The following is a 25,307-nucleotide window of genomic DNA, read 5'->3' on the forward strand; positions in this document are numbered from 1 at the left end:
TAGACCCTGCTTCCTCCACTTCATGCTTATCAAAATGTCTTATATAAGCCCTCCCTTCTGCATGCACCTTCTTTTCTTCAGGAGACTTGCTTAGTTTGTTATTGCTTTGTTAATCTTCTTGGTAAAGTAATTCATAATCAGATATTAGGGTTTGTTAGTGGCCTATTCTATTATTCCTGTCAGTTGTTATTATTTACTCGCTAAGTTGTGTCTGACTCTTTTGCAACCCCATGGACTATAGAGGGCCAATCTCCTTTATTCATGAGATTTCCCAGGTAAGAATACTGGAGTTGGTTGCCATTTCCTTATTCATGAGTACTTCCCAACCCAAGGATTGAGCCCACATCTCTTACATTGGTTCAGTTCAGTTCAGTCACTCTGTCGTGTCCAACTCTTTGAGACCCCATGAATAGCAGCACGCCAGGCCTCCCTGTCCATCACCATCTCCCAGAGTTCACTCAGAATCACGTCCATCTCGTGATGCCATCCAGCCATCTCATCCTCTATCGTCCCCTTCTTCTCCTGCCGCCAATCCCTCCCAGCATCGGAGTCTTTTCCAATGAGTCAACTCTTGGCATGAGGTGGCCAAAGTACTGGAGTTTCAGCTTTAGCATCATTCCTTCCAAAGAAATCCCAGGGCTGATCTCCTTCAGAATGGACTGGTTGGATCTCCTTGCAGTCCAAGGGACTCTCAAGAGTCTTCTCCAACACCACAGTTCAAAAGCATCAATTTTTCGGCGCTCAGCCTTCTTCACAGTCCAACTCTCACATCCATACATGACCACAGGAAAAACCATAGCCTTGACTAGACGGACCTTAGTCGGCAAAGTAATGTCTCTGCTTTTGAAGATACTATCTAGGTTGGTCATAACTTTTCTTCCAAGGAGAAAGCATCTTTTAGTTTCATGGCTGCAGTCACCATCTGCAGTGATTTTGGAGCCCCCCAAAATAAAGTCTGACACTGTTTCCACTGTTTCCCCATCTACTTCCCATGAAGTGATGTGACTGGATGCCATGATGTTAGTTTTTTGAATGTTGAGTTTTAAGTCAGCTTTTTCACTTGCCTCTCCTTGTTCACCCTCATTGAGAGGCTCTTTAGTTCATCTTCACTCTCTGCCATTAGTGTGGTATCATCTGCATATCTGATGTTGTTGATATTTTTCCTGGCAATCTTGATTCCAGCTTGTGAGTCTGGCATGCTGTACTCTGTGTAGAAGTTAAATAAGCAGGGTGACAATATACAACCTTAATGTACTCGTTTCCCAATTTGGAACCAGTCCTTTGTTCCATATCTGGTTCTAACTGTTGATTCTTGACCTGCATACAGGTTTCTCAGAAGACAGGTAAGATAGTCTGGTATTCCTATCTCTTTGAGAATTTCCACAGTTTGTTGTGATCCACACAGTTAAAAACTTCAGTGTAGTCAATAAAGCAGAAGTAGATGTTTTTCTGAAATTCCCTTGTGTTCTCAATGATCTAACAAATGTTGCCAATTTAATCTTTGGTTTCTCTGTCTTTTCTAAACCCAGTTTGTACATCTCGAAGTTCTTAGTTCACATGCTTGTGAAGCCTAGCTTGAAGGATTTTGAGCATAACTTTGCTAGCGTGTAAAATGAGTGTAGTTGTATGATAGTCTGAACATTCTTTGTCATTGCCCTTCTTTGGGACTGGAATGAAAACTAACCATTTCCAGTCTTGTGGCCACTGAGTTTTCCAGATTTGCTGGCATATTGAGTGAAACATTTTAACAGCATTATCTTTTAGGATTTGAAATAGCTCATCTGGAATCCCATCACCTTACTAGCTTTGTTTGTAGTAATGCTTCTTAAGGCCCTTTTAACTTCACACTCCAGGTTGTCTGGCTGTAGGTGAGTGACCACACCATCATGATTATCTGGGTCATTAAGACCTTTTTTGGTTTAGTTATTCTGTGTATTCTTGCCATCTCTTCTTAGCCTGTTCCTTACCATTTCTGTCCTTTATCATGCCCATCCTTGTATGAAATGCTCCCTTGTTGTCTCCAGGTTTTTTGAAGAGATCTCTAGTCTTTCTCATTCTGTTTTCCCCTGTTTCTTTGCATTGTTCATTTAAGAAGGCCTTCTTATCTCTCCTTGCTATTCTCTGAAACTCTGCATTCAGTTGGGTATATCATTCCCTTTCCCACTTGCTCTTTGCTTCTCTTCTTTAACCCATTTCTTTTAGCTCATTTCATGTAGGTGACAGCCAACTTCATCTATTAATTAGAGTAGCTCTGATTATGTTTTATTTTTCTCTTTAAGCATATGGTACTTAGCATGAATTTCCCTAAACAGAATCATAGAGGTTTAGATTCAAAGAGATCTTAGAGATTTTCACCAGAGGTTTTCAGCTTTTTTCTTTTTAAAGCAGCAAAATTCTTTTCTCAAATGAAATATTATGTGGAAACTTAATATATAGATTAATAAAAGTGCAGCTGATTCCTAAGCCTAGCAGTCCAAGCCATGTAGGTCTCCCTTTGTTGTCTGTGACAATCTCCTGAAGGCACTTCCATAGAACCCTTAGGGTTCCCTAGAGTGCTGTTTTAAAAGCACTAATTTACAGCAACCCTTTCATTTTTCCAGCTGAGGAAATACACTCAGAGTTTGTGTTTTATCCAGTGTTACAGGGTAAATTAGTTGGGTTAAGAACAGTCCTTACATGTGCCATTCTTAGGAAAACACTGTTAGACAAAGCTGGAAGTTCTTATTTCTGATGCAGATAGCTTACTATCTCATTTCTTTTAATCAGCTTGTTTTTTTTTTCCTATATATACAACATATGGAATACTTTCTTTGCCTGTAACTGATATAAGAAACCCTTTTCCAGAGTTTAAGAGATGGGGATTGGAGAGATAAGAAGTGGCCCAATCTCTGTTTAAGAGAGCAAATAGTATGCTTGGGAAAAGACAACATGGAGTTGAAAAGTTAAAAATTGATTCAATACTTGAGATGTAGCAATGCAATGTTGAATTAATTAAACATAAATGATACCAATAGTAAGCTCTCTTGTAGTTCAGAAGAGTGTGAAGCTACTCCAGTTGGGCTCAAAGATGTTTTAAAGAGGAATAATGACTGAGCTAAGTAGAACTTGGCTAAGTAAACAGATGTAAGGCAATATAATATTGCAAATAAGAGCAGAGCTTTGTGTGACTGCCAGCTCCTTCACTTACCTCTGTCTAATATTGGGCAGGTTCTTAACCTCTGAACCTAGTACTTCAGAGATGTATGGAGATGTATGGCATGTATATGGATTAAGGACATATATATTGGTGTAACATAGAGCTTTAAATGTGAGAAGTGTATCACAATACAAGTTTATTTCTCCCTTATATGTGTCTAGACTGGACAGCTTTCCATGAGGTCACTTAGGGACCCAAGTTCTTTTTTGGCTTCCCCTTTTCCCAGGTTTTCTCTGAGAGAGTGGAGAATTCCAGTGGAGACACTCTTAGGGGCTTGGCCTGAAAGTCATATATGCTCTGCCTATTTTCTGTTGGTCACAGTTTGACTATAAAGTTGTACCTAGTTAAGTTGTGTGCACAATTTGGAAAGTAAATAAGTCTTAGTGAACATACAAACCTGGAGAAGGAAATGGCAACTCACTCCAGTATTCTTGCCTGGAAAATCCCATGGACAGAGGAGCCTGGCAGGCTATAGTCCATGGGGTTGCAAAGAGTCAGACACGACTGAGTGACTGAGCATGTACCACACGAACATACAGAGATCTCTACTACCTAACATTGTTATTGGGAAAACGAGGGAATAATTTATGTTTTATGCTTAGTACAAGGCAAAGCATGTAAAGGTATATAAGCATCCTTTTTAAAGAATAGCAAAATTCATGTGTTTTAGCCTCCTTTTTGGAGAGGTATCACCTTATTTTTGACTCTCGGCAATAGTAGTAATTAATATTTAAAATGATTCTTCTTGTTAAATTCTTTGCTTCTTTTTCTTTTAGCATGGTGTTATTGCTACAGAAGATGAAGAATATTTTATTGAACCATTAAAGAATACCACAGAGGATTCCAAACATTTTAGTTATGAAAATGGCCATCCTCATGTCATTTACAAAAAGTCTACCCTTCAGCAAAGGCATCTATATGATCACTCTCATTGTGGGGTCTCGGGTGAGTGTGTAGCTTTTAGAAAGTATAGTCTTGTATTGCCACTTCCTTCTGGCATATATGGTAAGATTAACAATAAAAAATAAATAGGAATTTGAGTAATTAGAATGATAATATCCAGAGTCTACTTAAAAGATGTCACCTGTCAATAATTTCAAGTCAATTTTGGAAGCTCTTGAAGAAGTCTGTAAAATACAAGTCTGTGTGAAAGTTGTTTTTTTTTTTTTTTCTCTGAAAGTGTTAGTTGCTCAGTCATGTCCATTTCTTTGCAACCCCATGGACTGTAGCCCATCAGGCTTCTCTGTCCATGGAATTCTCCAGGTAAGAGAACTGGATTGAGTAGCCATTCCCTTCTCCAGGGGATCTTCCTGATTCTGGGATTGAAGCCTGGGTCTCCTGCATTGCTGGCGGATTCTTAACCATCTGAGCCACTAGGGAAACCTGTTTCTTTGAAGGTTAAGCCTTATTTTATCCAGATAATAGTTACAGCTTTCATGCACAGGTATTCTATAGTACTCTGCTGTTTGGTTTGCCTGATATAAGAATCTAAACACTTGAATAAAGCTTGAAGAGACTTAAAGTTCGTATTCAAAGGTAGTGTTAGTTCAGGTACTGTGGAGATACATACAAACCTAGACTTCAGTGGTCAAAGAAGGCTTTGTGGAGGAAATGAATTTTAAGCTGAGGGAGTAATGGGTAGAGTGTTCTATATAAAAGGAATAACATTTACAAAGGTTCTGAACCAAAAGAGAAGATATCACATTCCTGAAACTGGCAGTTGATGTAACTCGATATTAGAATATGGATTGGAGAGAAAGAGTGAGATTCATAGTGGTTTGGGGTGAGTGGTTGTGAGAGGTGAAACTAAGAAGTGGCCCAGTCACAAAGGGCTTATAAACTTTGTTGAAGAGTTTGTTTATCTTAAGTGTAGTGCTATCCCACAGAAAAGGTCAGTGAAAATCAGATCATTAGATTTGGGTTTTAAAAAGCTTACTCTGGCAGCCTTATGGAGACTGAATTGGGCAGAAGAGAGGTAAGGGGTTAGGAGGCAATTTAGTCTAAAGATTAGGAACTTAGAGAAATAGAGGATATAGTATAATATAGTAGAAAGAACATGGGCTGGGGCATATTTGTGGACAAATTACCCAACTTTCTGAGTACTCCTCTCAGCAAACATTAGTTACTCAGTCCAGTGGCAGCAGCCATCATTATTATTGGGATGACCTTTGAGATACTATATTAAAAAAAAGAGTAGATTTATTCCATGTAGTTCTGGTAGCTAGAAGTAGGAGCAGAGTGTTTCAGAGACAACTTTCAGCTTAATACAAAGAAGAATTCACCAACCAGTAAATTTAGTAAAATATGGAATGTGTTCAACAGATAGATTTGTAAAAGTGGACTAGTTTACCTTGTGAGTTAGTGAATGTATCACCCTCTGTTTCTTCTCTATATCCTTCATAGGCTCTTTTTCTTCTGTTTCAAGTACAAGTTTTCTTTGGAGTTCTTTCCTCAGCTCACTGTTCTCATTCTCCATGCTCTCTTCCTGAGTGATTTTTGAGGCTTTTAATTGTGGGAGATTCTTACTGGTTAAGGATAATTGGCCCTAAAAAAGATCACTTAAAGTTAATCTACCTGAGAGATGAAATACAACATCATAGTAAATAATGAAAAAAAAGTTTTATTTGTCTTTGGATTGAATAATGAAACTAAACAGTATGGAAATCATTTATTTATCTTATAGTTAACAAAATTTAGGCTATAAGCGACAACCTTATATAAATTCTTTAAAAAGCAGGATTCAAATATTTAGCTGTTTATTGTGATATAGTTTTCCCACCATTTTTTTCTTAACATGACATTCTCCAAGTCATAATTATAAATATAACCTTTGCAAAAGCATTTAAAGATTTCATATTCTGAAAAGTATCTCTTAACTATTTGAGATTCAAATTATCAACTTTTGCAGTGCCTATTTTGTTACTAATTGGTATTTACCAGGAAGATTCTTATTTTTCAATGGTTTAGACATAAATCAGGCAATTCTGTTTTTATCACTGTCATAAAATTCTGTCCTCTTGGAAGAAGATTTTTATATTCTACAATCTCTTTCCCTAGATTATGGAAATTGTTTCCTAAATGGTCTTTGCTTTTCATGCATCCTTTCATTAGCCATTTCTGCTACCTCTAACACTGGTCCATTTAGTTTGAACTCTCATTATCTCTTGCTTAGACCATTGTAATGAGTTTCTATCTAGTCTTCCTATCTCTAGGTTTGTCCATTTCTGTCTTTCGTCAGGTTTGTCTCCTAATTCTGGCTTACACACCTTCCCACTGGCATCCCAATAGTGGGAATATAGTAGTACTAGTAGTTCCCTAAATTCCATGGATATGTCACTAGATATTATTGGGGAAAAAGCATTTTATATTTAATAAGTGTGAGAAATGTCTGGTTAAGAACTACTGATTTTAATTTTGATACTAGTTCAATGGTATAGTTCAGTATAGTAAAGCGAGATGTGCATTTACAGGTATACACTGCCTGTTATCAGGAACTCAAGTTTATATTAAAATATATAAAAACTGTTGACAGTGGGTATATTTATTTCAAATTAAAATATGAACTTTCTCATTCTAGTTAGATTTACTGTTGATTAAAAAACTTTTTATGGAGCTCAAAGTGAGTCTCTTGTGTCTGGCCCCGCTCCCTGCACTTTGTCACCATGCCTCACCAAATTTAGAAATCAAGGACTTTCTGCTCACAGCCAGGTGAAGGGTCACCAGATCTGTCAAGATGAAGAAAAATAAGGATAATGCAAAGTTTAAAGTTCGTTGCAGCAGATACCTTTATACCTTCATCTTCGCAGACAAAGAGAAAGCAAAGAAGCAGTCCTTGCCCCTAGGTTTGACAGTGAAGGAGCTAAAATGAACTACACACATTAATTTGAACTGTATTGAATTTTTAAAAATTAAAAAGGAAACTTTTTATGAAAGAAATGTCTGTTCTTTGTAGAAATTTTAGAAAATACAGGATGAAAAGAAAAAAGAAGTTGCTCTTATACCACCACCCAGAGATAACTGAATGTTCTTATAGTCTATTCATACAGATATGTCTTTATACCTGCATTATCTACTTATATATAATATTAAATAAATATTCATTTGGCATGCATGCACAAGACTATTCTCAGTGCTGGGATGCAGCGACAAATAAAGCAGAAAAAGTTCATACTTTCTGGAATCTTATATTCTAGTGAGGAGAGTGTTACTCAGTTGTGTCTGACTCTTTGCCACTCCGTGGACTGTAGCCCACCAGGCTGTTTGTCCATGTAATTCTCTAGGCAAGAATACTGGAGTGGGTTGCCATTTCCTTCTCCAGAGGATCTTCTCTACCCAGGATTCAAAGCTAGGTCTCCTGTATTGCAGGCAGACTACCATCTGAGCCACCAGGGAAGTCCAGTGAGGAGAGACAGTTACTAAATAAGCATTTAAATAAACAAATAACTACATGGCCAACTGTCAAGAAGTAGTGAGTAATGAAAAATAAAGCAGATCAATGAGATAATTTTGCATGGCTGTATATATTAAAAATGTTTTAATATTGATCAAAAACTTAAAATTCTATTTTAGATGACGAAGAGATCTATGTATTTGGCTTTGGGGGTAAAGTTCTTCATTGTACAATATATGTTTGTGGAAGAATGTTTTCTTTAACATTCTATACTCAATCCAGGATTAAACTGAGCAAGCCACATGTAATGAGTATCATTTGAAAAACTACTTATCTCTGTTTTGAAACAAAACAAGTCAGTTCTATATTCTGCTTCACACTAAAAAGGATGTTAATTACAGATCATTAAACTTAATGTTAAGCAGTCAATTGACAATTGTAAAATGTAGATAATGTTTTATAATGATCTAATCACATGGGGGAGACTTTAATCTTTAAATTTTACTCAGAATACTTGCATGTTTATTACATGTATTTATCAGACTACAAATCTTTTGAGTATAAGGATTACGTTTTTTCATTTATGAACATTGATCAAGGACATTGTGAATATATATTTCTGATGGAGCAGTAGCCAAGCAAACTTAACATTTAAAAATCCTAAAAGCTGAAAGCTGTGAAAATGATAATAACAACAGTTACCTTATACTAAATGCTATAAAATGAGAATCACTATTGCTAATGTTTATTTTGCCCAATTATGTCTAATTCTTTATATAATACTTTAAATGAAAATAAGGATAAATTGAATAAGTGAAAATGATAAAAATAATGGAAATTCTGTGCTGTATTTAGACCTTTAAGCTGTCCAGCCAAAGGAAGAAGAAAACTAAGCATGATTTGAATGTATGAGTGGTTTCATGATCACAAAAGACTGAGTAAGAGAAACTGGGAGTAATATTAATGCAGAAAAGATTTTGGCTGTCTCATATCGATATTACCACAAACCCAGTGGCTTAAGCAATATACATTTATTATCTTGCATTTTCTGTGGACCAGAAGTTTGTGTATGGGGCTTTCCTGGTGGCTCAGAGGTTAAAGCGTATGCCTCCAATGTGGGAAACCCGGGTTTGATCCCTGGGTCGGGAAGATCCCCTGGAGAAGGAAATGGCAACCCACTCCAGTACTCTTGCCTGGAAAATCCTATGGATGGAGGAGTTTGGTAGGCTACAGTCCATGGGGTCGCAAAGAGTCGGACACGACTGAGTGACTTCACTTTCACTTTCAGACTATTTATTTAGCCTCAACCAGGGCTGGGTTCTCATCCAGAGTTTTTACTGGGGAAGAATTCACTTCCTCACTCCCGTAGTTATTGGCAGCATTCAGTTCCTTGCTGTTACAAGACTGAAAGCTTTAGTTTTGGCTTGTTGTCTGCCAGAGTCCACCTGCAGTGCCTCAGCATGTACAGTTTACCAACTTGGTTGGTTCCTTCCTGTAAGTCAGCAAGGGAACAACTGTAGTAAGAGAGATGCTACAACATTATATAGTATAGCTATGTAGGCATATACATGTTTCTGTTAGAAGCTAGTCACAGTTCCAGCTCGTACTCAAGGGAGGAGATGAGGACACAGGAGGTTATGGGAACTACCTTAAGAGTGTCTGCCACAGTGGACATAGAGGAATACTTACTGACTGTCTTGGGGATATGCTACTGAATTAAGAAGTAGAATGTTTCTTTCTTGACCTTTTGACCTAGGAATAGACACTCATTTAATTTATTTGAGTTTCAAAGTATTCGACTGATGCTCCCTGTGGTTATTTCTCTTATTTCTTAAAATTTATAACTTCTCTCAACGTCATTTTTAAAAGGGAAAAGCTGAAAACAGAGAGTAATGCCACTGCTTTTTATAAAGTAGATTATATAGATTACTCTGATTTTTCCTCACTAAATTTTTCAGTAAGTGATGGTTAGAAAGATTTCCTGTTCAGTCTGACGATCAGAAAGTGGGGCATATAGGGACTTCCCTGGTGGTCCAGCTGTTAAGAATCTGCTGCGTTTCTAAAGCAGGGGACACAGGTTTAATCCCTGGTCGAGGAACTGAGATTTCACATGCTGTGAGGCAACTAAAGCCTCAGTGAAGACCCAGCACAGCCAAAATAATAATAATAATAATAATAATAATAAAAGAATGAATCTATAGTTAAAAGTCTTCCCTTAAAAAAAAAAAAGAAAATGTGTACAATGGATCTGTACTTGCTCAAGTTTACTAAATGAAGATGAATATAAGTTAGGCAAGTGTTTACAAATGCCATAGTACTAAAAAGCTTCCTGTGTGCTGAAGGACCAAATATCTAGAAATCAAAAGAAAAGCTACAGTCCACGCTGAAATCTGGTTTAAAGTGAGTCATGTTGGAATCATTGTCTTTCAACTCTGATTCTAATCCCATTTACCTCTAGAGTTTGGAAAAGGAATATATTGGATACTTTGTCAGGATAAAGAGTTCTAGACTGTGAAGCTAAATGGAAAAGATAATTCATATCTTTTTAGAACTGAGATTTCTAGAGCCTTTGTTGTTGTTGTTCAGTCACTAAGTCATGTCTGACTCTTTGCGACCCCATGAACTGCAGCAGACCAGGCTTCCCTGTCCTTCACTATGTCCCTGAGTTTGCTCAAACTCATGTCCATTGAGTCAGGGTCTTTATCTAGAGGAGTAAAATTGCTCTAATTTAAAATAGTTTAATAAAAGCATCTTATTTTGAAATAAATGCTTGCAAAGCATTTTAGGAATAGATTTTTACAATATTAATATTCTTCATCAGAACTGTCTTAGGCTGTTTAGAAAGTTAATGCTTAATAGTTGCTTTTTAAACAACTTGAAATGATGTTTTAAAGTATAGATTTTAAATTTAAAAGTATTATGACATAATCACTCACTGGAAAAATGTGAACTGATTATTTGAAGTTTCCTTTTTTAAAGTTAACTATTAGATTTATTTTGTTTTCATGAATAGTTTAATGTTATTAATTTTTTCAGGTAAGATTATTTTGAAAAATTTGAAGAGTTTAATTTTTTCACTACTGCATTTCCTCATCCCCTTCCCTCACTTTGATAAATCTTAATATGTTAGAGAATTTGAGAAGCATGTCTGCATGAAAGCTCTATGAATAAGTAGGTTAAATTAGTTAACTACGTGAACTATGTATTGTTTTTATTGTAGACCTCCTAAGAAGTGGCAAACCTTGGTGGCTGAATGACACATCTGCTTTTCCTTCTTCACTACCAATTAATGGCACACATATCCGCCAGAGACAGAAGAGATCAGTAAGCATTGAGCGGTTTGTGGAGACACTAGTAGTGGCAGACAAAATGATGGTGGGCTACCATGGCCGCAAAGACATTGAACATTACATTTTGAGTGTGATGAATATTGTAAGTTTGATCCCTCTATGTAATTTTTTAACTTAATAATTTGTTGTGAATTTTGACTAAGGTCGTGGATTTTTATTGTGAAATAATTTTGAGAACTAGCTCATCGAAAGTTAGAATTGATCTATTATCGTAAGATAAATTTAAAGGTTACTTTATTGTTCATTTAGATTGACTCATCCTCTTAATTACTATGACGTAGTTCAACTTTAGAAGAAAATTTTTCTTAACGTAGATTTGTATAACCTTTTACTAAGATATCTTGAGGGTAGAGTTCTAAGTGACATGAGATAAAAGAATACCTTTTTATACACACAGTGGTTAATTTGATGAAAAATTGTTCTACCACTCTAAAAAAAATTGAACAGTCACTTTGTGATTTTTGTCTGACTTTGTGTCTTTTCTTATTTTCTGGAGGTCAGGTTGCCAAACTTTACCGTGATTCCAGCCTAGGAAACGTTGTGAATATTATAGTGGCCCGTTTAATTGTTCTCACAGAAGATCAGGTAAGAATGAGTTAGTTTATAAGTCTAAAACTCTTAACAGACTGTAGAAATATTAAAAAGTACATTTTATTGTTGCTACTCTTAGAAAGTTCTAGCTGAATATGACTTTCAGCTCTAAGCACTTAATATTTTAAGCAAATTTGAAATAGTTTACAAGAGTATACCTCTTATGTACAAGATGTATATATGTGTGTGTTAGCTATATGTTTCAGTATAAAGATGAGGATTTGCATGGCAGACCTTATAAGAGTGGTTTTGGTTGGTTTTGTAGGCTGATAATCACATATATTCACATTATCTTTAAAGTTGAAACTGGAAAGAATATCTGTTCAATAATACACTAAATTAATTCTAGGCCAGATATGACAGAGATGAAAATTGGCAAGAGGTTATTCCTAGAAACCACTATGTCTAATTATAGTCCCACTTTAGTCTTCAAAAGTTTTAACAACTGACCTTAGTAATTTGTTTGGAACATTTCTGGTATGCATGTTGTATTGCAGCCAAACTTGGAGATAAACCACCATGCAGACAAGTCCCTCGATAGCTTCTGTAAATGGCAGAAATCCATTCTCTCCCACCAAAGTGATGGAAACACCATTCCAGAAAATGGGATTGCCCACCACGATAATGCAGTTCTTATTACTAGGTATGGTTTGTTGAAAGTATTTTACCTTTGATTGTTGTGTTTGATATTGTAACTATATTTGGAGAAAGCAAAATGGTACTTTATTATTCACCACTGAGAAAGAATATATTACACTATTATTGTGTTTGCATTAAATGAACCAAATAAGAGAAAAGAAAAGATTTAGAGTTGACTTAGGAATTTAGTAAATATCTTTCTTCTATTAAGCTCTATTCATAAAGTTTAACTGGAAATACATACATGTTTTGTTAATTGAACAAAATACTTGCTAAAGCAAAATTGAAAATTATGAGAAAAATCTGTCTTAAATATAAAAGTGGGTTATCACTCTTTATAAAATGTATTAATTATTCTTACCTCCAAATTATTAAAAGGGAAGACATCAGTAGTTTTACAGTATATTTAGATGAATGCTTATTTAATTAAACATTTTAATTAAGAGATACATAAAGAACCATATTTGCTGTACCATATGTTGACTCGCTTGTCTTTCAGGCAGAATTATTACTTGATGATAACTCAATGAATTCATATATTTCTTTCCAGTTTTATAAACCTATATTCAGATCCACATTATTCCTTAGTCTTCAACAAAAATGCTGTGAAGTAGATATTGTTATTATTTTTCTCATGTAAGAAACAAGGAAACCAGTTCAAAATATTTAAGTAAAAGAGAAGGGCTCAAGTCCAGGATCCTATCTTTGTTTATACTTGGCTGTCTGTCTTAGTTTTGTAATACTTTGATTATGGTTGGTTAGAACCATACTTAAATCAACTAAAGATGCTTTTCTTTGATCTCTTATCAGTATTTAAAAGTGAAAACAAAACAAGTTATAATAAATAGACAAATAAGCAAAATGGAAGCATTATTCTATCTTGGCAAGTGGATTACTTTTTTTTTAATTTGCAAGGCCATATTTAACATAAACATCATCTGTGGTATGCCCACAGACTCCACGTTAGACTCTCTAGGTGGGGAGTAAGAAGTATGTAGGATCAGAACTGTGAGGCCCAGTATGATAATGTGACTTTAGCTTTTTGAAAAATATTCCTGTTAATAGAGTTGTCAAGTTTCTGATTTTACCTTTTTTAATGCTTACAATTGACTTCATCTACCTCACATTGTAAACCAAAAAAATTTTTTATGATATGCTTGCTGAATAAAACCAACATTTTAAAGTTCTTTGTTCATATATGTTGACTCATCAGTCTGATAAATTCTTCAATTCTTCAGAGTCTTATGGTCTGGTATGATTCCCAAATATATTTGAGGAGTTAAAAATATACTAGGAAATGTGCAAATATAGAAACTTTTATATAAAGGTATATATGATATGATTGGTTCCTATGAAATTACTAGAGGAATGTATCTATTATATATATTTAGCAGAATGATCACAGATACTTGCATTGGTATCTGTACTCATACTACTTATATTTATAAAATGCCACCTCTCCCCAGAAAGCTCCTGATGATTCATATTTTTGTTATTGTATCTGTGCTGGATTTTCCGCATTTAAAAAAAATCTATTTATTTATTTACTTGACTGTGCCATGCTGCATGGCTTGCAGGATCTTAGTCCCCCTACCAGAGGGTTGAACCTTGGCCCCTCCACAGTGAAAGGACAAAGTCCTAACCACTGGACTGCCAAGGAATTCTTGGATTTTTAACTTTTCCATCAAATGACAGGAGTTACACTAAGAGTGCAAGATTATAAGTGTTCAAGTAGGGAAATACATCTGGGCAGTTAGCCACCCTATCTTTACACTGGCTACAGCATGCAACTGTCTGATTTATTACTCTGAATTGGCCCAGATATTTTTGCGATCCTCTACAGAACTCTTTTTGCTTCTATAAGCTACTTTGAGCGCCTGTTTGGTGTCTGAGATTTGATCACAAAATTTTCTTTTGAAATTTTCCTCCTAATGTTCAGAAAGCACTAGAAATGATCTCAGGACTTAAAGGTCAATACTACAAAGAATTCATATATCATTTTAGATTGATTTCATAATGGAGGTTAGAAAAATGCCCTTTAGGACTGCATAGAATACCTTTTTGATTTGTTACTAAAGTCTCAAAATAACTTACACCTTAATTAAAAATCTGTAATTATCTTTATTAGGGCCACAGAGTGGCTTATATAAATGAGTTTCTGAATATTATTTAGGTTTTTTATTGGTTGGAAATTTTACCAGTTCTTGACTTCTTCCTTGTATATTTTTGATTTGCAAAATTGAATATATGCTTATATCATAGTACCACTTTTATTAAAAATAATTATGACACTTCCATAGATGATTTTATATTAACTTTGGAAATTGCTTCATGTAACTCATTTGTTGACATGTTCAGGATTGTGATTCCACCATTTGGAGGTAAGATCGTGATTTATGCTTGCTCGAAATGTCAGCTCACTAGGGAGAATGTATAATGTGTTCATCGAGAATTCAATTTTGTTTTAGGGATTTAAATGTTTTAATCAGAAAAACATTTGGAACCTAGTCATATAGGTATAATAGTTACTTTTGGAAAAAAGTATAAAAACTAAAAATGTTATCTCCTCTTATCAAATGATATTTTATTGATGTAAATTTAAAGCAAGGCACTGTACAAAGCTCTCAGACTACCATAAGCAGACAGAAAGAAAATTAAAAAATGAAATTTTGTTGTTTTATCTGGTATCAGCAGTATTGAATTAATTAACACTAAAGAGCATATTAAAAATGATTAATATAACATATATTTTAAAATGTTCATATACATTTTTTTGTGTATAAGCATATGTGTATATAAATATATAGTGAAATTTGTTATACCTCAACTAGCTTTAGCTAACGTTTTTTTTAAAAAACTGAAGCTGAGAATTCCTTGGTAGTCCCGTGATTAGCAGGGCTTCCCAGATAATACTAGTGGTAAAGAACCTGCTTGGCAATGTAGGAGATGCAGGAGATGCGGGTTTGATCCATGGGTTGGAAAGATCCCCTGGAGGAGGGCACGGCAACCCACTCCAGTATTCTTGCCTAGAGAATCCCATGTATAGGTCACAAATTGTCAAACATGACTGAAGCAACTTAGCATGCATGCACCAGTGGTTAGGTTTTGGTCTTTTCACTGGGAGGGCCTTGGTTCAATCCCTGGTGAAGGAACTAAGATTCCACAAGCCGTGCAGCATGTCCAAAATGAACAAGAAAAACTGAGGTATAATTGACAAACAAAATTACATATATCTAAAGTGTACAATGTGATGATTTGACATACATATACATTATGAGCTGATATATATATTTGTGGATATATATATATATATATCCATTGTTGAACGTGGGATATTAAAATTCCTACTAGTATTGCATTGCTGCCTATTTCTGCCTTCTGATCTTCCAATATTTGCTTAATATGTTAAGGTGCTCTGATTTTGGAGTACGTATATATTTCCAGTTAAATACTCTTGATGAATTGATCCCTTTATCATTATATCATGACCTCCTTTGTCTCTTTTTCAGCTTTTGACTTAAAAAGTCTGTTTTGTCTGATATGAGTTTCTCTTTTCTCTTTACATGAAATATCTTTTATATGTTTTTTCTTCCCTTCACTTTCAGTCTATCTGTATCCTTAAAGCTAAATCATTTCTAGCTCTGGAGAAGGCCCAGCAGTATAGTCTTCATGCAGCTTCATCAGTTGTGGTTAGCATTGGTGAAGATTGCAGGAGTCCCCAATGGTCAGGACCCCTGCAGTAGCAGCAAAGGCTGCTGGAGACCAGCTGATCTCTTTTTCTCTCACAGGAGATATCACTGTGCAAGGGATTCCTCTTGGTGTTGGGTCTGGCTTGGAAGAGCCTACACCAGTGCTGGTGTCTGATGTGTGGGCACCTGTGGAGCAGTCACGGAGCTGGGGACTGGAATGCTAGAGCCTGCAGAGTGACAGCGGCTCTGGGGTTGGTGTGCTGGCTATACCACAACAGCAGTGATGTGTGAGTTGTAGATGTGTGTGAATTAGCCATGTAGATGGAGTCTGAAGCATGGCACTTAGAGAGCAGTGATGGCATTTGGGTCCAGGTGCTGGCTAGCTGGAAGTGACAGTGCCTCCAAGTCTTGAGATGTGGTCATGTGTGGACCAGTGGCAGAGCTGGAGTCTGGTACATGGGTGCCACAAAGTGGCCCTAGATCCAGGTCTGGCATGTGGGAACAAGTGGAGCAACTATGACGCTGTAGTGTCCGGGATGTGCTCAGGGTCGGGGAGTGCTGGAAGTTCTTTTCCCAGGCCAGCATAATAGTGGCTCTTTCCTGGGGTAAGCACAGTGACATCTCCTTCCCTAAGATCTGTGATAGCAATAACTAAATTACTTGGATGGTAAAACCTGCCAGTCTGCTCGGGAGCAGCTGTTGTGAGGGCTCTTCAGTCTTGTGGCTGATAGTTTCTACCTTTCCTCTTTGTTCCTAGTTGCCTTTAGACATCTTCAGTAAGCTGATCTCCCCAGTGATCCTTTCTATGCTGCTGCTGCTGCTGCTGCTGCTAAGTTGCTTAAGTCATGTCCGACTCTGTGCAACCCCTTAGATGGCAGTCCACCAGGCTCCCCTGTCCCTGGGATTCTCCAGGGAAGATCACTGGAGTGGGTTGCCCTTTCCTTCTCCAGTGCATGAAAGTGAAAAGGGAAAGTGAAGTCACTCAGTTGTGTCTGACTCTTAGCAACCCCATGGACTGCAGCCTACCAGGCTCCTCTGCCCATGGGATTTTCCAGGCAAGAGTACTGGAGTGGGGTGCCATTGCCTTCTCCCCTTTCTATGCAGTTACCCTTTATTTTTTGCCCTATTATGGTACTGTTGTTTCTTAATTAGACTTAATTAGATTCAAGCCCTTTCAGGACCATTTTCATTTGTGGATTGCGATCTAATTGTTTTCTGTTGGGTGATGAAGGTTAATATTTCCTACATCACCATATTGCTGATATTACTCTCCTTGCTTTATTCAATCTTAACATTATACCCCATCAAAGAGCAGTTTCATGTCACTTTCTAAACTGATACACTGGCATTGATTACTTCTCTATGGTATATCGACTACCTGACATTTTAGTTTTGAATACCAGAGATAATGCTATCATGTATAAATTTGTCAAAATATGACCATGTGGTGCTTTTTTGAATAATGGTGCATTATTGAAACTTATCTTCCATTTTTGTGATCTGTTTTTAGTTAAAATAAAATAGTAGTAACGTACATTTTATCTGACAGTTATTAGTGCTCATCTAAATCAACCTGATATTTATTAACTCTTTCAAAATAATGTAGTATGACATGATATAATTAGTTCAAGAAGTGATTAATAGTTTGTTCCTGATACTCTAGAAACAGAATTTAAGAAGATAACATAGAACTGTGTGTACACTTAAAAAGTTACACTTGCTACAAAAATTTTAGATAATCCTTATTATTGGTATCAAAAAATTGTGAATTAATGCTATCTAGGAGTAAAACTCTACCATTTGACATGTTTTTAAAGAATTATTTATATTTCTACATGAAGTCAGGAAATATCCACCATAAATTTAAAGTCAAGTCAATTTTTAAATTTATCTTGAGTCAAAGACATTCAAGAAATCTATGTATAGTCTGAAAATAAGTAGAAAATTTAGTGACATAAGTGTACTTGCATCATTGTTTTGAGCAAATTAACATGACTAACGCATATATTTCATAGTTTTCTCCCCTAAACATGTATCAGAATCATATTTTGAATCTTTATGATATTATATAACAGTATATATTTTGCATAGGTATTACAATCTAAGTTGTTCCCTTTTGGTAATGGCTTTATTGAAATAGTATCTCATAGACCATACAGTTTACCCATTTAAAGTATATGATTCGGTAGTCTTAGTATACTCACAGGGTTGTACAACCATCACATAATTTTAGAACATTTTTCCCATTCCCTTCATCCTCCCCACCCCAGCTCCAGCCTGAGGCAAGTGGTAATTTACTTTAGCTTTGCTTATTATAAACTTTTCATATAAAGGGAATCTTACAGTGTATAGTATAGATGGTGACTGCAGCCATGAAATTAAAAGATGCTTGCTTCTTGGAAGAAAAGTTATGACCAACCTAGACAACATATTAAAAAGCAGAGACATTACTTTGCCAACAAAGGTCCATCTAGTCAAAGCTATGGTTTTTCCAGTAGTCATGTATGAATGTGAGAGTTGGACTATAAAGAAAGCTGGGCTCCAAAGAATTGACGCTTTTGAACTGTGGTGTTGGAGGAGACTCTTGAGAGTCCCTTGGACTGCAAGGAGATCCAACCAGTCCATCCTAAAGGAGATCAGTCCTGAATATTCATTGGAAGGACTGATGCTGAAGCTGAAACTCCAATACTTTGGGCATCTGATGTGAAAAACTGACTCATTGGAAAATACTCTGATGCTGGGAAAGATTGAAGGCAGGAAAAGAAAGGGACAACAGAGGATGAGATGGTTGGATGGCATCACCGACTCATCGGACATGAGTTTGAGCAAGCTCCGGGAGTTGGTGATGGACAGGGAGGCTAGATGTGCTGCAGTCCATGGAGTCACAAGGAGTTGGACATGACTGAGTGACTGACTGAACTGAACTGACAGTGTATAGTCTTTTGTGACTGGCATAAATAAAACTTTCATAGTACACACAGAGTGGACATTTGATACACAGACATTAACATTTGGGGTGGAGATTCTGTGGGTTAGATATGGAGCCCACATGTTTAATATTCACTATTTTAAATTACCATTGTTAGCATGAGGAGAATGCAGTGCTAGTACTTGGCCTATTTTTAAACTAGTGTAATAAGCCTAGTCATACCATTCAGTATTTTTGCTTTTTAAAATAAGTAACCACAATTACTGGAATCCACCTGCCAAGGCAGGAGACTCAGGTTTGATCCTTGGGTTGGGAATATCCCCTGGAGTAGGAAGTGGCAACCCACTTCAGTATTCTTGCCTGGAAAATTCCATGGACTGAAGAACCTGGCAGGCTACAGTTCATGGGATTGCAAAGAGTTGGACACAACTGAGCGACTGAATAACTCTTTTACTTTGCATGGTGTTTTCAAGGTTCATCCTATAGTAGCATATACCAGGACTTTTTTCCTATTATCTTAAATTCTTGGAAAATTCAAGGTATGGCTCTTTAAAAGTGTCTCTGTTGATAGGCTTTTCTTCAAAATATATACTTTCTTTTCAGTTTTTCATTAATGAAATGCACATGATATATAAATACTACTCAAAGTACAGATGCAAAAATTATACACCAAGTGACATAATTTAGTCTTTAATTAAAATCAGCATATTTATCCTCTTAAGAGATCATGACTATTTGCTTTGATGCTGCTGGGTTTTAAAGGGATTAGAATTTCCAAAGTCAACTAATGTTTTCAGGTGGGAGATTAAAAATGGCTATAAAAATGGTTTCTTGCTAAAACAGCCTGTAGCATACAGGTTTAAATAAATTAAAAAAAAATTTAAAGGCTTGGAGAATTATATATAGGCTTTTTGATTATATATTAAAAACAGAGGAAAGGGAAATTAAACATGGTACCTTAATATTTATTTGGTATCCATTTATGGATTTTTTAATCCTTAAGGAAATGCCAGTTAAATTTTTTATGAAGTATTGTTAAGCTTTTAAGAATATGCTGTGTTTACAGGCAAAAAAGGAATCTTGATTTCAGGTTGCGGGTATATTGATGTTTTTATTTTGACATTTTGAAGCATTTATTATTCTCTTACCACCTTGGCTTACCACCATTCTTACCTGTCCTGCTGCCTACCTTTCTTCTTCCTTTTTCAGGTTTTTTTTTTTTTTTTTTTTGTCTTTTTCTTTTTTTCTTTATCCCTGGCTTGTTTGTCCCTTAGGTAGATGTGTTTATCTAGATTCAGATTCCATTCCATTTGAGGATTATGACACACTTGCTAAGTCACTTCAGTCGTGTCCGACTTTGTGCAATCCCATCCCTGGGATTCTTCAGGCAAGAACACTGGAGTGGGTTGCCGTTTCCTTCTCCAATGCGTGAAAGTGAAAAGTGAAAGTGGAGTCGCTCAGTCCTGTCTTGACTCTTAGCGACCCCATGGACTGCAGCCTACCAGGGGAAATCCATCAATGGCATTTTCCAGGCAAGAGAACTGGAGTGGGTTGCCACTGCCTTCTCCATGACACACTTGTGTGACCCTAATTTTTGTCCAATCTGGGACACTTTAAGAGTAAAAGAGGGTACCATTGACAGTTTCGGCTAAATAATAGGCACAAAACTAGTACCAGGTAAACAGGGTTATGGTCATCCCAGACGTTATGTATGTTTGCTTGTTAAACTTTGGTTAAAAAATGGAAATAAGAAGATACTTTTTCTTCAGTCCATGAAGATCAAATAGCATGCAATTTAGTAAATTGTCTTTGTATACATCTTGCCTAAAACTGTGTTTTATTTATAATGGGCATCACTAAATAGTTAAATCTAAGAAGGATATGTTATAATCAACACGTTAACAGTAAGTAAATTTTTATGTTGTTTGTATGGATCTATTTATGCACTTTTTTATTATGTGCCAAATACTTAGTGCTTTACAGATTTATATTTGGTCATTTAAACTTCTCAATAACTGCATGAGATAGGTTCTATCATTATCTCTATTTTATAGATGAGGAAGCTGAGGCATGGAGAAGTTAAATGATTAGCAAGCTCACACATTAGTTAGAAGACCCAGAATGTAAACCAGGTAGTTTGGTTCCAGAGTACTTTTAGAGGAATTACAAGGGTATTCAACAAAAATTAATATGGAGATACTTTACTAATATTGGTGCCCCTGGTAGGCAGTCTTCTAAGATGGTCCCCAGCTGTCTCTGCCTCCTGATGTTCATGACTTTGTGCAATCAGCTTCTCTTGGATTTGAGCTGGACCTTGTGGTATCTTAATAATGAGACTTCTTCCTACTTATAGCCAGGGTATATTTCTCCATTTCTTTAGGTCTTTAATTTCTCAGGAATGTGTTGTGGTTTTCAGTATTTCATACCTCTTGTCCTTTTTCCATGTTATTGTAAATGATACTGTTTTTTAAAATCCACTTATTAATTGTTCATCACCAGTATATTCACTTTCACTTTCAGTATATAAAAATGCAGTTGATTTTGTATAACCGTGCTAAGGTTATTGCTTTAAGTGAAAGTTGCTCAGTCGTGTGTGACTCTTTGCAACCCCATGGGCTAGACAGTCCATGGAATTCTCCAGGCCAGAATACTGGAGTGGGTAGCCATTCCCTTCTCCAGGGAATCTTTCCAACCCAGGGATTGAACCCAGGTCTCCAGCATTGCAGGCAGATTCTTTACCAGCTGAGCCACAAGGGTAGCCCTTATTACTTTAAGTAGGTTTTTTTTTTTTTTTTTTTAAGATTCCAGTGATATTTTCTACAAAGATGATAATGATTTTTGAGATTAGAGATATTTTTACTTTTCTCTTTTAATCATGAAAGATTTTTTTTTTCTTGCCTGTTTCACTGACTATCCTCTCCAGTACAGTGTGGAATAAAGCTGGCTGTATTGCAGCGCCAGTTGTCTTGCTGTATTTCATTGTGTGCACTCTTCGCTGAACCTATGGTAGGCAAGGTGTGATCTGAGAGACTCGAAGAAAATTCGAGGAGCTGTAGGAACTGCAGACACATTTATTCTCATCTGGTTGACACAGCAGCCATAACAGTGTTCTCTCCTGGCTGACATAGCAGCCATATCAGTAGACAGGCTGTCTTCTCTCGTGGCTTACCCAATGGACACAGTTGTGACGCAGCAGTAATGCTGCTTTTTAGGTGGAGCCCATATAGCAGAAGTAGCCTGTGTCCGAGGGAGTACCTTGTGATGCTTATGCTCAGTGCTATAAATGATCTCAGCTGTTACATAGTCATTATTTACAAAACATGGAGCATGAGAGCCTAAACATGCCATCTTGGCTAGTTTGCTGTCTCCCCACAGTGGCAAAAGCAGACATCATTGTCTTGTTCCTTCCTGATCTTAGTGGGAAAGCATTTTATCTTTCATTATTGTGATGTTAGTTGTAGGGTTATTGTAAATGCCCTTCAGTCAGGCTAGCAAAGTTCTCTTCTATACCTAGTTCTCTGAGAGTTTTTATCAGGAATGGATGTTGGATTTTGTTAAATGCCTTTTCTGCATCTATTGAGATGATTATATATATGGTTTTTCATTCTTTAGCTTAATACAGTGAATTGCACTGATTGGTTTAGAACATTGTATCAACTTAAGTTTCTGAGATAAGCCCAATTTGGTCGTGATGTATGTTATTTTTTTCGTATACCATTAGATAAGATTTGCCAAAATTTTATTTATAGTTCTTTGCATCTATATGCAAAATGGCCTTCCCATGTGGTATGACAGATGGGCTTCCCAAGTGGCTCAGTGGTGAAAAATCTGCCTGCAGTGCAGAAGTTGCAGGCACAGCATCCCACTCTAGTATTCTTGCCTAGAGAATCCCATGGACAGAGGAGCCTGCCGGGTTATAGTCCATAGTGCTGCAAAGAGTTGGACACAACTGAAGCGACTTAGCATGCGCACATGCATGTTTGAGGGATATTGTCCTGTAGTGTTTGTTGATAATGTCTTTATCTGGTTTTGGTATTAAGAGGGTAATGTTGACCTCACAATGTGAGTTAGAGAACATTGTTTCCTTTTCAATTTTCTGGAAAAACTCACGTAGAATCAATATTGTTTTGCTGTAAACGTTTTATAGAATTCACAAATGAAGCTCTCTGGACCTGGAGTTTCCTTTGTGGGGTAATTTTTAGCTACCACTTCAAATCTTTCAAAGATATAGGGCTTTTAAAAAATACACATATATTTGTTTATTTATTTACTTGGCTGCATCTGGTCTTAGTTGCAGCACGTGGGATCTTTTCTTTCAGGCATATGAGCTCTTAGTTCCCTGACTAAGGATCAAGCCTTTGTCCCCTGCATTGGAAGGTGGATTCTTAAGCACTGAAGCACCAGAGACGTCCCTGAGATGTGGGGCTATTAAGACTATCTTATTCAATGTGGTTTGGTAGTTTCAGTCTTTCAGGAAATATATTTCATCTAAATTTAGAATGTATTGACAAAATTCTTCATAATGTTTTCCTATTATCCTTTTAAGTAGGTGGTACCTTGTAGGGAGGCATAGCAATAATTTGGAGCTGTTGCTAACTGTATGTTAGATACAATCAGGTTTTGAGAAGAAAAAGAATTAGCTTCTATTTTCTTTACATAATGGATGATACTGTAGAAATTTAAGCAGAAAAGTGACATGAGCAAATTCAAAATATGTCCCTGGAAAGGGTATGAGGATAGATTGTGTGTGTGTGTGTGTGTGTGAGAGAGAGAGAGAGAGAGAGAGACTTAAGTGCTAATATATGCAAAGCAGTGAAAAATGGGTAGAAAAAAATTCAATGCCTCTTTTCTCTCCAGTTTAGAAAGGCTTTTTAGAACCATTTGAATTAGCATTTCACTTTCCTTTTTCTTGCTATCCTGAAGAATTGGATGCCAGGCAAAAATCTTTGAGTTTTAGTGTTAGAGGATGAGGACTTCTTGATGAGTGATGTAAAAGGATAAAAGAGAAAGAGAAAAGGAGATTTGGGGCTTAAAAAGGGGGGAAACTCCACTTGAAGTTTATGATAGGTTCTTCCTCTTTTTTGGTAATTTTACACTGGATTCTTTTGGGACAATATTTACTAAATTCACATTATCTTTCTTATCCACTCCCCCCAAAGTTATCAAAAATCAGCATCCCTATAAATGATATCTTTCTCATTTCATAAATTCTCAGCACCTTAATAATAGGCCTATGTTAAAGAAATGTTGATAGAAATAATTCTGAAAAGTTTTTCTAGAATAAGAAAAAGTAGTGTTTACGTCTTTTACCAATTTCTCTCAGTCTCTTCTCAGCTTACATTTACTTTTAGTATTTTTATTTTTATTTTTTCATGATTTTAAGTACCATCTATGAGGTTAGGTATGTCTATACAGTTTTAAGCACCATTTATATTTAAATATACATCATCAGCTGGGTCCCTCCCCTAAAGTCTGTATTTTTTTTTATCAAGTTGCATAGTTGAGATCTCCATGTGTCTCAAACTAAAGCAGATTCCCAGTCTTTCCTTTAAACCTGCTCTTTCTGCAGCTTTTCTTTTTTCAGGTTGTCCCTGAATGGCAATTATAGTATTTTTTCCTGTCATAAAAAGTGAATGAGGTTCCAATTAGGGAACTAATATTGAGAAATTATAACTTGATACTGGGAAATTAATATGTATTTAGCTATTACAGAATTTTCAAGCGTTTCCTCGATTTCCTTGCTTTAAATTGATATTTTTTGTTTGCTAATCTCTCATATCTTTGTTCCTGCCTCCTCATAGTTTATGTATGTCATGAGCTATTAGCAAAATATACAAACTTAAAAACACTATTAAGAGGAAAGAAGATGAATTATGGTTCTTGTGAAGGTAAATGATGTATTCAGGGGATCCTGCCAACCAGTCCATTTCTCTGAAGTTTTGGGTTTAAATTCTGAATGAGTTTAGAGGCCTAAAAGAAACACTTGAAATAATACAGTAACTTTTCAAAAGTTTCTTCAAAAAATAAACTTTTCCATTTTGCTGATGACAAAGGGTAATTGAGAAAGCAAAAACTAAGAAGAGATGTTTATTGGGCTCTATAGGGCTGCAGTGGAAAAAGAAGTAAACAATTTAAAAATAATCTTGAAGTGTAAAAAAATTGTTATCTTTCTAAGAAATATCTTAAAGCTGCATTTATTCATTCACTAATGGCACCCCACTCCAGTACTCTTGCCTGGAAAATCCCATGGACAGAGGAGCCTGGTAGGCTGCAGTCCATGGGGTTGCTAAGAGTCGGACACGACTGAGGGACTTCCCTTTCACTTTTCACTTTCACGCATTGGAGAAGGAAATGGCAACCCACTCCAGTGTTCTTGCCTGAAGAATCCCAGGGACGGGGGAGCCTGGTGGGCTGCCGTCTATGGGGTAGCACAGAGTTGGACACAACTGAAGAGACTTAGCAGCAGCAGCAGCAAGACATTCTACAACATTAACATATATTCAGCATTTATGGAGTGCTTACT

General features: G+C 36.3%; 1 protein-coding gene across 1 annotated transcript in view; it reads left to right on the plus strand.

Moving 5' to 3' along the window:
- Positions 1 to 25,307, plus strand: part of ADAMTS6 (ADAM metallopeptidase with thrombospondin type 1 motif 6) — a 275,958-nt gene that overhangs the window by 12,167 nt on the left and 238,484 nt on the right. The window contains exons 3-6 of the mRNA XM_052659189.1: positions 3,973 to 4,141; positions 10,807 to 11,018; positions 11,438 to 11,521; positions 12,025 to 12,170. Coding sequence (XP_052515149.1) covers positions 3,973 to 4,141; positions 10,807 to 11,018; positions 11,438 to 11,521; positions 12,025 to 12,170 — 611 coding nt within the window. The remainder of the gene's footprint in view (positions 1 to 3,972; positions 4,142 to 10,806; positions 11,019 to 11,437; positions 11,522 to 12,024; positions 12,171 to 25,307) is intronic.

This window comes from Budorcas taxicolor, chromosome 20 (genome assembly GCF_023091745.1).
Source record: "Budorcas taxicolor isolate Tak-1 chromosome 20, Takin1.1, whole genome shotgun sequence".
In the NCBI taxonomy this organism is placed as follows: Eukaryota; Metazoa; Chordata; class Mammalia; order Artiodactyla; family Bovidae; genus Budorcas; species Budorcas taxicolor.